The following is a 17,207-nucleotide window of genomic DNA, read 5'->3' on the forward strand; positions in this document are numbered from 1 at the left end:
GCTCCTTCATTGAAAATGCCAAGGATTCTGCTTGAATGGAGATACCAAATATCTCCATAGCCTACTATATAAGTAGTTTTCCACATCCATAGGGCAAGTTACTGACAGATAATCAAAGCAGATTCCTGGGTGAGAAACAAGGAACTGTGATTTCTGGTCAATCCAGAATTGCAACAAACAAGTATCAATGGGGTTAGGAAGAGTGGGATTACAGTTAGAAAGGTAAAGGTGTCTGGAAGTAGGCACTTGTACCTGGCATCTGATCAACTTGTACAAAGTACTTTTCTGAGCACTCTCAGAAAAACATGCTATTGCAGGTCACAGTGAAATCAACTGGTCCTAATTTCTCTTGCTGGCCTTGAAGACAACAAAATGCAGCTTCCTTTCCTGCTTTTTAATACAATTTGCTGAAACCCAGATGCACCTACAAGTTGTACACATTCTCTCTGAAAGAAAAGCTTCAACATATGAGGAAATACCTCTTTGGGGATTGGGAGCAGCTTCAAATGCAGCCATACCACCCTGGAAAAATACACTTTTTTAAAAAAATTCAGAAAGAAGTGCTTCATATGTGCTGCCACATTCCGAAGCATTTGAAGGATTTGCAGAGCTGTACATAGTGCCATTAAGGTGAAGCACATGTGCCTGTTTTAGCCATATCAATATATGTAGACACTGGCCCATTCAGAACAGGCTTTGTAGTTATCAAAAAAAAACAAAAAAAAACAGTGTCCACACTCATGCTATTACTACTACTCATTAGTCCAGCCAACAGGTGAAATACTTGGGGTTATACAGTTAGTGATGACATTAAACTTTTTTTAAAAGAAAGAAAAAATAGCTAAACAATAATATATACATATGTATATCTGAGTGTGTAATGTGTGTATACATACATGCATGCATACACACATGAATGAATGAATGAATGAATGAATGAATGAGGAACGTCCAGCATGAATAAGAATTCCAGGTATTAATACAAGCTCCAAGCTGGACAGTTTTGTTTCATATCTCAGTTCAATACTGTAGTAAACTCGCCGCAAGTTCAAAGGCAGGCCATAAGAATCTGGCCCAATCTCCTACATGATATGAAATTGCACACCATATAACCATCTTCTCCACCGAGGACCCTTTTGATCACTGAGATACAGGGGGAAGAATCTGCAACTCACTATTGATTATGCATTAAGATTTATGATGTAAATTATATACCAGATGCAATTCTCAAATAGCTAACAGAATTATTTACTGAAACTGCACCAAAAAGAAAGAAAAAGCCTCATGTGGCGCAGAGTGGTAGGCAGCAGTATTGCAACCGAAAACTCTCCCCACGACCCGAGTTCGATCCCAGCGAAAGCTGGATTCTCTCTCAGGTAGCCAGCTCAGATCGACTCAGCCTTCCATCCTTCCGAGGTCGGTAAAATGAGCACCCAGCTTGCTGGGGAAGGTGAGGACTGGGGAAGGCAATGGGAAACCACCCCACTATAGTAAGAAAACGTCGCAAAAGCAGCATCCCCCCAAAGAGTCAGACATAACTCGGTGCTTGCACAGGCTTTCACACACCAGAAAGAGGCACTAAGAGTGTATACTGCACTTTGTGTATACTCACATAACTTTCTATTTTAGACCATGCTATGGTTATATGTCCTATTTTCACTCAATTGTCATTTATACAAGATTTGGTTTTATAAAACTATCTTCTAAAGTTTTTTGTATGTTTCAGACTTGGATTATATAGAGCACAATAGAAGGGAAAAAAAATCAAAAGATAATATTCTGATTATAGTTTTTATATCTGAACTGAAAGGCCTTATTTGTAGCTGAGCAGTATCCATACTGAGTCAAGCCTAACACATACACTCCTTAATAATCTACACTTTATGGGGGGAAGTGCATCATTTACAATAGTGATTTGCAATACTTACCAAATGATGTGGAAAGTGCAATGCTTTTTGGAAGTGCTAGCTTCCTGAATTTTACATTTCTCTGCAGCTCTCACAAAAAAGATTCATGGGTATATTTTTTATAAAAGTTGTATAAAATCTCCTTTAAGCCAAGCCCAAACAGTGACTTGGTGGACAAATCCAAGCAATTTACTGTACAAGTTTATGGAAGTGGTTTACTATTTTCTTCTTGCAGGATGTTTTTTCAGCTCTTCAGTCCAGTCTCTTATGACCTGGAGTTCGTTAACCAGGCCTGGATCTGCTTATCTTCCAAGCTCAGATAAGGTCAACCAGGGCTGCCATCTATCTAGGCATGTCTCTTTAAAACAAAGACCCATAAAGTATTCTACTATTTATAAAGTCAGCACAAATATTTCCAGATTCAGGAAGATAGAAAGCAATATGCATTTATGAAATGATGGAATTTTTTAGCTTAGTTGTTGTTCAGGATTTTTTTTTTAAAAAAACTGGTATAATTCTTCTAAACCCATGCATGATCCATGGACATCATTATAATGGGCATTTGTCACTTTTTAAATCTTCCTTGAGTTCAAAAATTTATTTTATGTTTCAAAAGTCATTGTTCTTTGATGAACTGATAACCCATAATTTTTTTCCACAATCACCATCAACACATTTCTGTATTTACAGTTATTAAAATACTGTACAATATTTAGTCATAATTAAGTAATGTTGCTTCAAAATATTTACTAAATATTTACCATATTTAGACTAATTTAAAATAAAATGTATTTTTAGTGCCTTAAATGGTTTCTAAAAGCTTAGCAAACCCATCTGGGTATCCTTCCAGAATCCACTGTGTCTTTGAAGGGATAATTGGCATTATTTTTATTAGATTCTATACTGAGATGTTAAAAGACCAAACCTATGAAAAGAGAAGCAATCATTCTTTCTGCTAAAGAGGGGGAACAAACATGAGTTTCACAGTCTCATTTCTATTTAAACGTAATGAAAAGAGTATTAAGGGATGTACACACACACACACATAACATACACACCCATTTTTTCTTTGTCAGTTCTTAGTCCACCACCCTATTGTTCAGAATTAATGTGGGTGGAAGAACAAAAATGATGACTCACAGAGACTAGCTAATGGTGTGTACAGGGAAGAATAAACATTAGCAATATGGTGGATTGAGCACCACAGTAGAAGCCTTGCCCCTTTGGAACATGCACAAAATGGACAGGGTTTTCATTGTGATTCTCCATCTATCATCTTGCTGATTTCAACAAATTTTATTTATTTTATTAATTTATCCAATTTGGGGGACTCTCAAATCCCGCAGCTGCTGCTGAGACTGGCATTTCATCATGTCAGAAGTAAACCATGAAATTTGTATTTATTAATGAAAATAGAGACAATATCATGTGCCATTTGCTTTTCTTTTACAATTAAATGTATGTATGTATGCATGCATTGCAAAAGTCACCAGAACAGCATCACAGGGAGCAAGGAACAAGGAATGAGAAGAATATTCCATTTGTATGGATACTTGTTACCTTCAGAGTGGTAATAAAGTATCAACTAGTCTTAAAAAAACCAATATAATTAGCTCCGGCAAATGACGTTCAGTTAATACTGAATCAGTACACTCTAAGGCGACTAGCATGCCTCAGAATTGTCTTATTTTCTTGCAGTAACATGAGGTGAAATCTATTTTTTTTTTATTTTTCCAAAGTATCCTGTTCAAAGCATGCTGTGAAAGTAGGACATACTTAAATGAAGATGGAACATCAATAAAAAGTCTAAAGAAAAACTGAACACTAAAACAAAATATAGTGTCAGTAAATCCATGCAGAGTCTGCTACCTGGTGTACTTTTCATTCAAAGCTTTTTTAAAAATAAATAAATAAAAGCCAAAGGACTTTCAAGCTTTAATTCCACTGTTTTCAGTAGGAAACAACACTACAAGCCTGCACATGTTTATTCAGAAATACTGTATGTGTACCTTCAACGAGTTACTCTCAAAAACTTGACTTTTTTACTCAAATCAGCAGGAGTTTAAAGAATTTTTATAACCACAGTGGTCATATCTCTGCTTTACTTTAATCCATAAGGGCACGCTTTCCAATTCCATAGCAGTGATGCATCAGCAGCACATATTCTCTGCTTTGCCATAGGTAAATGATGACAATTCTGGTGAACCATCCCTGGTCTAAAACTGAGACACAAATTTGTATGCAGTATAGCATGATTTCACACAATCAAAATTTTACATTATGGTAGGAAACCATTTTTCTCTCTGGAGCCACAGTCCGTTCAAAGCATTTTGAAAGGCACACATAGAAGACAGAACAACTGATTGTACAGCCAGCTCTTTTTCTCACCCATTCTGTTCTTTTGGCTGGTACTCTTTCTATCTGCTACCCCTTCCATGTTCTTTCCCCTCCTCTTATAGAATGGCCAGGATATGGATAGAATATACTTGCCAGAGATCTGAAATGCTTGTCTGCAGACAATAATATGTCATTCTCAGGTTCCTCACCCCTGACTTTAGAAAGTCCATCCTATAGTATGAATTAAATTCATATAAACCCATTTTCAAAAAGTGGAAAAAAATACAGACATTGTGGTCTTAACAGATGGAGGAAATGGCAACTTGGATTAAAAATTGAGAGTAATTGCCAGGTACCTACTTTTGCTGTCATTTTAGCCAGAAGCTCTTGCAAATCCATAATTCCTTGTACCAGGCTTAAGAAGTCACTGCAGGTTGGGCAGGCTCAATAAAAAGAAACAATAAACACCGTATTATTAAAAATCAGACCAAACAAACAAATAAAACACAATGTGTTTAACATTCAGAGGCCAAGTAGATATTGATTGGAATGTCATAATTGTTAGAATAGGAAGGCTATAGATGAATGACACTGAACACTATTAGGGTTTTGGAAGCCTGATCAAAATGCCTTCTGTTTCATTAGTAACATGGCTAAACAAGCTATTGCTATGTAAGCCTATTGTCTTTCTCATTTGAATAGATAACATTCACAGTTCACAATTTATATTTTCTATGCTTATTGCCCATTACTTGCTTAGATCCCAACACCATCACAAATGAGAAGCAACCTGATAAACTAGCAAAATGCCTTTGACTGCTGCTCCTAGCAATCATTGGCATTTGCATGCCTACCCACCCAGATATAAAGAAGTAAGCATAGCCTCTTGGTTTGTTTAGCTCTGTAAAGGCACTGTTGTCATTCCAGAAAGGACTTGGAAGGAAAAAAAAAATGTTGGTGTAAAAACCTGATCATTCTGCTGCAAAGAATGATCATTAAATAACGGTATAGTAATTATTGGATAACTGTCAATTTGATGTTTTAGTGGCAATGTGGAAGACCATTGTATTTCAAGGAGGTTAAGTGACATATTTTGATTTCTCTTTCATCTTAAGAAAATTATAGAAGTTTTCATTTTAAGCTATGTTTACCCTGCTTTTTTTTCACTCTTGTATGAAAGGGGGAGAGAAGAGAAAACCCCAAGAATGTTTATGTTAGCACTAGCTTATCTGTCTAGCTTCCCAGGCTCTTGGATTATGTCATAAACAGGTGCCCAGCCCTATCTAGTCAAGGTCAGATCCTGCAGTCTCTGTACCATGGAAACAGGTCACGAGGGTTTAGGGCCAGACTTTGATAAAAACCTTAGGATTGCCTCTTGAGTTTAGAGCTTGGCCACAGACCCTGTTACCAAGTGCTGTGTGCGGAACTGGCTTGGGAAGCTTCTGCACAGACTTAGGGCTGAGTACTCTGGAAATGGAGCCGCCCTGGGGTATATTTGTTGTTGTTACTGAGGGGCTCCTGACAGCTGATGAGAGATTGGTATCATCTTGCTTGGTATATTATGGTTTTTCTTTGTTTCTGTTTAATCTGCCTAATTGTGTTTCTGTTTAAATCTGTTTGCTTGAGTTAATAATAAAGCTTAAAATCTCTTTACTCACTGGTGTGCTTATTGTCCCTGGATCTAAAAGAACCAGTTGTCTGCCTGGACACTTGGCAGAACAGATGTCCATAGCTAAATTGCAAAATTTGGGAAATCAGTTTCTATATCCATTGTATTCATTTTATTTGCACTGTTAATTGCAAGTTAACCAATTCTAATTGCAAATTTAAATTTGCCATTGCTATTCTTGTCCTGCTGCTTGGAAATGAATTAGCAGAAGAAATGCAATTGAAATGGTTATAATTTTGAGGTCCAGAAGAACATTTGGACTGACAAAATTATGAAGTTGAATGTGAAGTCTGAATATGTCTCTTAAAGGACTTTAGGTGTGTACTGTTTGGGATAATCTAGTGTGCTTTTAACAGTATGATTTGCCTATATACACACAGACACACATACAAATAGACTGGGGTTCTAACTGAAAACATTTCTGCAATTAAATCTTAGAAGGAATCCTTCTAATATTAACCTCCAAGCCTAGGCAAAGAGTACCTTTATGATAGCTAGCTAGCTAGCTAGCTAGCTAGACAGACAGACAGACAGATCCATCTCCTAACAGAACAAAGCAAGATATTCTGCTTCTACCTGAGTCAGAACAGCAGATGTTTATCCTTTTCATGACGGCACAGATGCTCTTGCCCTTTATTCATTCCTCACTATAGGAAGTCTTTTATTAGAAAAAATGACAGATAGTCATACAAAGATTCCCTATGCCATAAATCAGTCCAGGGCTAAATTAATGGACAGGCAATCTATTATTATTATTATTATTATTATTATTATTATTATTATTATTATTATTATTATTATCTTATTTTAAAATCTTTAGAATCACTGGTTACTAATGGGTTGATTTAAAAATTCCAAAAGTTCCAAATGAAGTTTTAATGCTAAATGGCTTCCCTTTACAAAAAATAAAGACTTGGGAATATCACACAAAAACACACAAAAATACTTGTTATTTTTAGAAACAGAGAGATACAGCACTTCTCTAGATTCCTTTGCAAGATTCCAGATTAGTTTGATTGAATGTTTGTAAACTACGAGTAAACTTAATGAGACAATCACCATGTAGGAGCCTCCAAGTTCTGCTTGTTAAGAATTCTGATAACTCTCCTACCAAAAGGCAGAAAAAAGGTAGCAATATGTGGTAAAAGAAGGAAAACAGTTGTCTAGGAAGCTCTAATTAAGCTTTATGAGAAGATCAAATCAGAAAAAATATATTCATGTTTTTATATAAAATGCACATATCATATGGGAGTACTGAGTCCAAGAGCTACATTCTTATATAGCCCTTGTTATCTATATTCTGAAAAAGACGATGCCCTATCTTCAGAACAGAGGAAGGGGGAAAAGAGGGACTAAGAATGAATTATGATCTATTTTAGCAAAGATAGGTTGCAGAAGGGAGTACACATGGATTCTCAAACTTCATGATACAGCAATGTCCTAATAACATAAATGAATTTAGGTGATGCCCCCCTCCTAATGAGTAAAATTAATGATTTTTTTGGAGTTGGGGTGGGCAAGAAAGAACTATATCACTTCATAAAATATATGCCACCTTCATCATATGTACTTTCGTGACTTGAACTGAAAAAATGCATAGTCTTGAATTCCTCATCCATAAACTGGGATTATCACATGCTTGAATAACAATGAACAAAGTTTGTAAAACACGCTACATTAAACACTATAAATATAACTAAATTTCACAAAAATAAATTGCTACTTACTGCGATTCAGATTAGGACACTGAGTTATATATCCATTAGGCATAAAGATGACTTTCGCATCTTGAATGATACCCTTTGTAACAGAAGAGAAAGCTGATAATATATAGCAATACAACCGCACAGAATCATTCACTACTCATCTGCTGTTAGGTTCAAGAAACTGACACAATTATAGTGTAGAGTCATATTAATTTAAAATAATGAACCATGCTTCCCTTTAAAAAAAAGTATTTTGACCTCATTCAGGCATTTCTGCTAGTAAAGTAAACTAATAGTCTCAGAGACCAGATGAAAATATCTGACACCAGCAAGATCCTAACCTTCACAGAATAGAAGCTAAGGTGCCACAGGGACCATTGGAATGGAAGGTAGAGTGTGGAAAAGAAAGCTTTGCCTCTGGAAACCTCTTGTTACAATGACAAAAAAATTCCACTATCATCACTGCTACAACACCAATACAGGGTGGAAAAAAAAGTCAGAGACAGATCAGTGGAAGATTTGGATCCCTAGATCCATAACCTCTTCATTCCCTGCACATGCCTCTTGGAAGTGAGAGGAAAAGTCACCCCACCACACGCCTTCTGCCCTGGTTAATATGAACCCTATCCCCACAGTTCTCCTGCAATCCTATAGACCTGGATGTAGATCCTATGTGACTCAACGGGGTTCTGAACAGTCATGAATGCACTGTTAAAAATATTTTATATTTGTGGTCCTTTTACAAGGTATCTTAAATCTTTCTCACTGAAATTGATTAAGAAGCCCACCTTGATTTAGTGCAGTATTACAACTATGCACATTTTCATAGAAATCACCAAATTTGCAACATTTGTTACATCAACCAGTCCCACCCAATCATGCAGAGAGGGCATGTTGCGGACCCTGTCAGTAAGAGAATTCCATCTGGTGGGGTCCAGGAGGCGGGCCTTCTCTGCAGTAGCTCCTACCCCCTGGAACATCCTACCCCTGGAAGAGAGGTTGGCCCCTTTGCTCCTAGCCTTCCAGAGGAATTTGAAGACCTGGCTCTGCCACCTGGCCTGGGGCGGGGAGGGGAGTCATCATGTTTGCAGATGGCTAGTGCCCTAGAGTGCTTGTCGCATACAAGGACTGACTTGGATCATTTGCCATTTGGATTCTATATTTATAATTATCACTGACTTGTAATTGTACTTTAAAATATTGTATTTTATAATATATTTATATTGTATATTTATTGTTTTATTGATTATTTTGCTGTAAACCACCCAGAGTCCCTGGGTGGTTTACAGCCAGGGACAAATTTGATAGATAAATAAATAAATTTGTATATATTAATACTGAACCTCATTTTGCAATACAGCAACATATAAAGGTCACATACACAGCTTGTTGCTCATGGTACATCAGGCTAAAATTCATACTCATCAGGATGATATAGACTCAGTCCTTAAACACACCAAAATAGCTTTGAAATTCTAAAAATTATATATCTGCATAGGCATGAACTTTTACTGTAATATGTCTATGCTGAGTACATACTTAATCCAAATCATCATCATTATAATCATCATTTTTTTCAGTTACTGATAAATGCATGTCGTATCACATACACTGAACAAGTATCAAAGCTATCACACCCATATGGCACAGGGCAGAAGATTCTCCGAAAGATGCAGTCAGAACAAAGCAAAGCAAATAATTCACCTGCACCTGAACCAGAACCTAGTTTGCTTTCTTCTGTTTCTTGGCCTTTGACAGTCTCTTTTCACTTTTATCCTTAACCATTTCTTTGATTTCATTCCACAGTTCCTCTGCTTCTCTAGCAATGAGGTTCAGGACTTCAAAGCAGTTCCTGACATTGTCCTTGAAATGATGGGTATATATTCAAGATCATATTGTTGAAACGGGTTGGTTTTTTTCTTGCATTTTAACTTCACTTGGACCCTACATATGAGCAGTTTGTGAACTTTTTTTTTTTTTTTTAATCGTATGGCATAGCAGTTCGGTGTCGGTGCTGCTTTTTCTTGCTGGGAAATCCCTGTGAGGTCCAGCAGCCAGATGTGTAGACTATTTAGCCGTGACAAGTCACGTTGCCCGGAGTGCACCATGAGGAGGCTAGTCTACATTGCACCGAGTTGGACTGAGAGGGAGTGACTGGCCCAAGGTCACCCAACCCGGTTTCATGCCTAAGGCGGGACTAGAACTCATGGTCTCCTGGTTTCTAGCCCAGAACCTTAACTACTAGACCAAACTGGCTCTCAGTTTGTGAATTGTTACACACTCAGTCCTTGGCTACATCTTTGCTATTACTATATACTGTAACTGAACTCTTCCACCTCCTTGTATCAGTTTAATGTCTCTGTGTTCCATCCACATATCTAGACATTGTTTTGGTTGTTTGAAGACTATGTTAGCAGTGAAAACAAGACTGAATGGGAAGACACTGGTGAGATGTTATTTTGTTTCATTACTGTTTCCTCAGTAGTCCAGCTACAGTTTTCTCCTCACTGTTTCCATTCCTGGCATTCCCATCTCCAACCACCAACAGCACATACTTGCATGTTCTGTTGGCTTCAGATTGAAACCAACCATCAAACTAATTCCTCTTCTTTTGCATCAGTAGTTGGAGCATTAATGTGAATAAACAGAATATTAAAGGGTTGTCCACAAACTTTAACAATATTATTCAATCACTGATCACACTTTCTTCAAGCACTGTACACTATTACGATAGCCTTCCTATGAAGGCAGTGCTATCCCTTCTTTGTTTTTCATGTTCTGAGTAGTGGACCATACGAACTTCTCATGGAAAGTGTCCAATTCCAGTTGATTTCAGTTTGCTGATGCCCCTAATGACAATCTGTAGTTGATTCATTTCATCTCTCGCTGCACTGAGTTTTCCCATGTTCGTGCTTCTTCTGTTCCATATTCCCACTGTAATTCTGTCTTTACAGCTTTGTATTTCCTTTTCCAGCATTGTAACGTCAGCAACATCGAGCCCAAATTAACAATCGCGGTATCTTGTTGATCCGTGTGGTTTTGTTGGAAAATATAGGGGTGGTTTGTTATTATCTTCTTTTGCACAGCATGAAATGATGCCTTTGCTGATATTGCTGCTGCCCAATATAGGTGCCTGTCTGCTTTAGCAGCTGAAATGACCTTTACACCATGGGTGACCTACGGGCAGTATACACTCTTGGTGTACACTCCCAATATGCTTCATGTCTCCCTCCACCACAATAAGGAGGCACAGCAGGACTTGGGAAATTCCTAGCAGACTGTCATATCTTACAGCTCTTGCGCTATTTTGTCTCCCCACTGGGTAGGGGGCTAGCAGCCATGGCAACATATCCTTCACTTTCTCATCACTCCCCCTCTATTAATAATGAGGCTTGGCTTTCCCTTTCCCTTTCAACAAGCACTATTCCATTGGGAGAATGTAATCATGCTCATTCTGAATATTTCATTTAATCCCAAACTGGGGCATTGCTAAATTTGGTAAGTGGCCCATTAACCATACCTACCCCAAGAAGTCCATGACATGACTCTACAACTGAGCAAGCTTTTGTATAGAAGAGAAATGGAAAACAATTTGAGAGCAAAAGAACCTGGAAGATTGTTATGAGGGATCTATTCAGAACTGAAGCTAAATTTACCACTGATCCTGTAATCATGTTGTCACTTCCTTTATTTTATCTTCTCTTGATTATCTTGCTGACTTCAATATGATATGAGAAGAAACAAGGTAATGTTTGTGGCATATAGTACGACTGATCTTCGTTTTTAAACACAGCCTCACCCTAGAATTTAAATTAGCCATCCATTCTTAAAATTCTACAGAGATGGAAAAAGAATTAATTGCTTTATTAAGGTTTATTTTTGACAATGGAAAAGATTGACTTGACCAGCATAAGTTACAAGTAGGGCACTGCAAATGGAGAACACTGTATCTTACTCAGAATACAAAGCTCATACTATAAATAAAATATAGCCCTTAGTGCTTCAAGCTTTGCAAATGCAGCATCATGTAACATTTATATGTTCAGTTTCTCTAAAAGCAGAAAACAATCTGTGGGTATTACTTCCCACTTGTTATTTCAAGATCAAATATTAATTGAAAACCTTAATGAAAATAACCAGATTACTGTGCAAGTCTCATAGAACATTAATAACATTTTGAAAAAAATGGCTGGTGAACAATCAATCAGTGTGTAAAAACCAAACACATACAAACTTCACACAGCTGAGATCAATATTTAAATAGGTATGAATGAAAACCAAAGGCTTTTCAATCCAACAAAGCATAGTTTTACCCATAATATGAACATCCAGATGGATAACCCCATTAATCTAAATTGTGGTACTTCTAAAAGCCCCTTTCAGCTGTATACACAAAGATCCATGTCTGCACCTGGGGCCAAAAGTAGCTTTCTGTGATTAGAAATGGATTGGGGATTTCAAATTAAAATCAGTTTAAATAAGTACCCAGCTGTATATCACAATCACATCACATCACATCACCTCTGCTTAAGATTATACATAGATTGATTTGCTCTGTTGGTTTACAGCCTCACTATATAAATGTCTACAGGGTATATGTACACACCCACCCACCCACACCCAATCTAATCAAACAAATGTTCCCCATTCTGTTTAACTTTAAAGCATTACTTCTAAACTGGAAAAAGATACTGGCCAAACCTAGCCCAGGTTACCTGCTATCCAAATGTCAAAGTCCTATTCACTGCTTCTGGAACCCTGAACTATATATTTAAATGGTGTGCTTTTTTTTTTATTATGCAGGATAATTAGTTACTTATCAGGCAGTTCATTTTCATTCCCTGCCAGGGTTTCATTCCCTGCCAGGGAGGCAATGGGTGCATGACTGTAAAAAGCAGTTTTCAGAGTCAAACAGCCACTATTGGGTTCCTGAGACAGGGAATGTCAAGCTGCAGGCTAAACTCTACCTTGACTTGAATAGATCATGACAGCAAATGTTGCAGGAGAACATCCAGTTACAGATCCATTGGCACTATAAGACAGCGGTCAGTAATGTAACAGCTACTACGCTAAAGCAACAGGCCCAACTGAATGCTACTTTGTCTGGAACAATATACATTATTGTAAGAATTGACTTATTTTTACTTAATCACTTATTAGAAGATTTATAGCCCACCTGCTATCTAAAAGGTGGTAAGTTACAAGCCATAAATAATCAGGGTAAAAAAAGAAAACTAAATAAATTAATCATTATTATGATTAAATTAATCACAGCAATAAGCATAATAACACTGCAAAAAAGGCTCAAAAGGGATAGTTAGGCTGCAGATGTTAAGTTCTGAATATAAGCATTAAAAATCCAGGTCACAGCCTAATGGTGAAAGGCAGGTGACAGTGTCAACTCCCAGCCATTCCAAAGCTGAGGTACCACAACAGCTACAAATCTATTATTATTTATTATTGTTCCCTGTGGAAATTCATCATGGAAAATTGAGCATACTGCAGGACCCTAAAACAATGTTGAATAAGCTGTTCTAAGAATTCTGTTCATTCACTTCTGTGGTAAATATCTGTAGTGCTCGCAAAAACCAGTCAGAATATGACCATCCTGGCCAAGAGGTGAGCAGAGATCTCTCAGTCCATGTTTGCTCAGCTATTGCCAATAACAATAGAATATAAAGAGAAAACCAACCATTTCTGCAACAACTCTCGCTAGCAAATGGGAGTTCCTAAAGCAAGAAATTACGGCAGGAAGAAGCTATGAACTGTAGTAGTTGCACATCCCCATCAGTGATGATGGTTAAGTACCTACGGGTTAGTATTCCCTTGATAATCAGTGGAATAGTTGATCCACAGCATGGGTGGATCTGAACCCCAGCCTGGAAGTGTCCATAAACAATGCCCAGCTCCCAAGCTCAACATCTAAAAGCTTGCTGGATAAGGACAAAATTTTAAGAACCATCTGAAAAAAAGATACTTAGATACCTAGAAGAAGGCCCATGGCAAAAACACCATGTCCAAGAAGGCACTAAACCCAATAATCTCTTTCTATCATATAGCAAATATAGTCCAAGCAGGGACTTCCCACCAGGTTTTAATGAATCAGAAAGAACAAACTGAAGTCACTTCTTTAAACTGTGGGATCCAAGACCATATAATATTGTAAGGGACAGAAATAAAACTTTGAATTAAATCTTTAAGTATTTGTTCAATTCTAGATATAATCTAGCTTTAAAATGTGCCTTCAGCAAGATTATTTTCAGGGTATTAATGGAAAATGTCTTCAGTGCCTTGGTTGAAGAAGTGTAGGTTTTGGGTTACTATATTAGCATACGTTGTTTTATCTCAAAGCAGAAAAACTACTGAAGAGATGATATGTCAATGATACTTGGGACAGAATAGTAAATCAGTGGGGTTAGGTCTTCTGTTTAATTTCTACAGTATTATTTGAAAGCATATGCTAGTCAAAAGGATTCATCCTTAAGATCTCTCTGCTTCTCTATTTTGGTATGGAGATTCCTCAGTAAATATCATATATCAAATATGAATGCTCAACACATCTGCAATATATATATATATATTGCTAAGGAGACAGAAACAAAATGCTCATTCTTTAACATTTGCCCTTCGCTTATTCCCAGTTACACTTTAAGATCTTTCACATATATTAAATGGCTTCCACTCTCACTAATGCAAAACCATATCGATCTTACAGGTAGAACTTTTTAGTAGGAATCATTATTTGGAGGTGCTTTCAGTATAAAGACTTTCCTTTATATTATTAGATCTTTTTCTTTCCAACAAAAAATTTTTCTGAACTACAAGAATTCAGTATAATCCAGTAAGGACCTAATTACTATAAGAAAAAAAAAAAAAAAACACCTGAATGTGGCACTGGATAACACAACAGGAACTGATTAAATCCCTAAATATTTGGAGTTATTCTTTTCTTTAAAAAAGAAGCAGTATGTATGTATGTATGTGTGTGTGTGTATATATATATATATAGTTTCACTCCTAACAATCAAAATAAGATTAGTACAATTTTCATAATAATGTAGGACTTTATAGGTATAATTCCTTCAAAGAGTCAGAAGAAAAGTGTTTGTTTAAACACACTTTTTTGTGTGAAGATATTTACAAAAAAGTTTTGTACACTAAAACTCTGTAACCAATTTATTTTGATAAGGAAATGGAGGTTCTCTTGCTGAGTGTGTAAATGTAAAGACAAAGAATGCACTTTGTTTATAAATTGTCAAACAGATATGTTTTTGCACTGGTTAATAACAACAAAATGTAACACTTGTAAAATTCTTACAAGCAAGCTTAAAATACAACCAATTATGTGTTCGTGCCCTGCAGAGTTAGTAAAATGCTCAGACATCCATAGACCAAAGAAAAGCACTTGTCTGCTCTCATTATGATTTGTAAAAACTGGCAGTTTGTTATCCTATTAGCAGCTATCCTGCTGTTTCAAAGTGTTGATGTATAAAAATATTAACATATACATGGATAATATCCATCAGTTCTTCAATGTCAGCTGTTTCTATCAAATAAAAATTAAAGATGTCTAAACCAATATTACTATCACTAATAGCAGTGTATGTCTGTGTTTTTTCTGTGTGCACACTGTATGTCTATAAACATATGTTTCCCATCTGCAGAATTATAGGAAGCAGCTGAAGTTTTAAAAAACAACAACCCAACAGCTGTAAAATAAAATAATGCCATCAATTTCACTTCAGGATGACAGCTCAACCATTAGGCAGAGAAATAAAGATGAGGCAAGGAAGCATTTCTCCATCATTTAAATAGGGAAAAATGCATTAAAATTATCTGTATCGTATTAAAACCTCTTAGAGTGTTCGTACCGGGTGGACAGCTTGAGCAATCTTTTGTTTGCTTAAAGCCATTTCCATGACTATTTCATCTCTGCATCTATGGTTTCTTCAACCATTGTTGCTACTGAAGGTTTGGCAGCCCAGCGTGGCACTTTCAAGAAAACGCAGGTAACTGCACACTGCTACTCTATGAACTGTTTTCCAAAGGCTACTAAAAGTATTAGTCTGGGAAAGAACCAGAAACTGCCAACTATTTTTGCAATATCCTTCATCTGTAACCAGGAGAGTTACAAGGGGGGAGGGGTTAAAAAAATTAAAATGGAGGCTATAATTGCACAATCAAAGCCCCATCCCCTTTTAAAGTGTGTTGCTTCAGGGCATGGCTTTGATTTCATGGTCATGACAGCCATCTTGATTTTTTTTTTATTTTCCATATGTTAAACCAAGGAGGACTGACCAGAACCATTTTCATACCTGTACCTACAAAAGACTTGTGCAAGGAAGCCAAACTGCTCAATGAATATTGCTTTAAAATGTATTCTGCTTTCATTCCTGTATATTCTCTGAATGTTTATCAGTGCTGTAAAGTGTCACTAGTAAATATGACTTATTCATCACACTATTACATTTGAGGGGAGGAAGTGATGTTCTAATGGACTAATGGTTAAGGCAACGGACTAGGTGACTGAGAGTTCTAGTCCCACTTTAGGCATAAAAGCCGGCTGGGTGACTTTGGGCCAGTCACTCCCTCTCAGCCCAACTCACCTCACAGGGTTGCTGTTATGGGGAAAATAGGAGTAGTAAGGAGTATTTGGTATGTTCCCTGCCTTGAGTTATTTATAAAAATAATAAAGGCAGGATAAAAAAATAAAAATAAAAATAAAATGTCCCACATGGTATTACTCCTCCTTTACTTCGAAGCAGTAACAGTGAGAAGGGAGTTTGAAGAAAACATTCTTCCAGAGTAAATATAATATATGGACCAGCATTTGATGCTCAGAATAAGGAACTAACCAACCATTCAAAATATGCCACACTTTTAATAAACAACTCATTCACAAAGTACAATAGTAGGTAGCAGAGCACAAAGCATAATGATTTTATATTTCTTTACTATATCTCAGTTAAATAATTTTATGAATGCCACAGGGGGGAAGTAGAAAGAAAAGTCCCACTTTTGCATAAAAACAGGGGGTACCAGCTTCAGCCAGCAAGTCATATCTGAATGAATGAGTGCACGCGTGCACACACACACAGGTAGTAAAGCCCCTGTACTAGCAATGGGAACTGTACTTATAAAGCTTTGGCTGCTAGGCAGTGATGGGAATTCCTTGTACACTGGAATCTCTGTATTCAAATATTTGACCCTTCCTGCCAGCACCTATGACATGAAGACTCCATGACTTTGTATAATTTAGTAGTGGATTCAAAGTTGTGGGGAAAAAAATCATTGCTTCTGCTAGCCTGGAAAAAATAGACACAGCAGAGCATCTTCTTGCCTTCGTGTTTTTCATACCATCTTCTTCTCAGGACTGTCACATCACAGGCACTTACTCTGATGATAGATTAGGAAAATCAATTTTATACCAGTGCCACATTCAGGAAAAATATGTGAGCTGGCTGAAGTATATAGGTACCAACTTGATTTGTGGAAATGTATTTCTAATATTAATTCAGCTCTCCCCAACCTAGTACTTTCCAGATATGATGGGGATGGTTGGTTGGGAGTTCTAGGACTGCAGATCCA

The 17,207-nt window shown here is 36.9% G+C and overlaps 1 protein-coding gene across 2 annotated transcripts in view; it reads right to left on the reverse strand.

Moving 5' to 3' along the window:
* Positions 1 to 17,207, reverse strand: part of NELL1 (neural EGFL like 1) — a 545,320-nt gene that overhangs the window by 348,788 nt on the left and 179,325 nt on the right. For both annotated transcript variants that reach the window (XM_063289567.1, XM_063289568.1), the window contains exons 6-7: positions 7,641 to 7,713; positions 4,605 to 4,687 (exon numbers count right to left, since the gene is read on the reverse strand). In XM_063289567.1, coding sequence (XP_063145637.1) covers positions 4,605 to 4,687; positions 7,641 to 7,713 — 156 coding nt within the window. The remainder of the gene's footprint in view (positions 1 to 4,604; positions 4,688 to 7,640; positions 7,714 to 17,207) is intronic.

This window comes from Candoia aspera, chromosome 1, assembly GCF_035149785.1.
Source record: "Candoia aspera isolate rCanAsp1 chromosome 1, rCanAsp1.hap2, whole genome shotgun sequence".
In the NCBI taxonomy this organism is placed as follows: Eukaryota; Metazoa; Chordata; class Lepidosauria; order Squamata; family Boidae; genus Candoia; species Candoia aspera.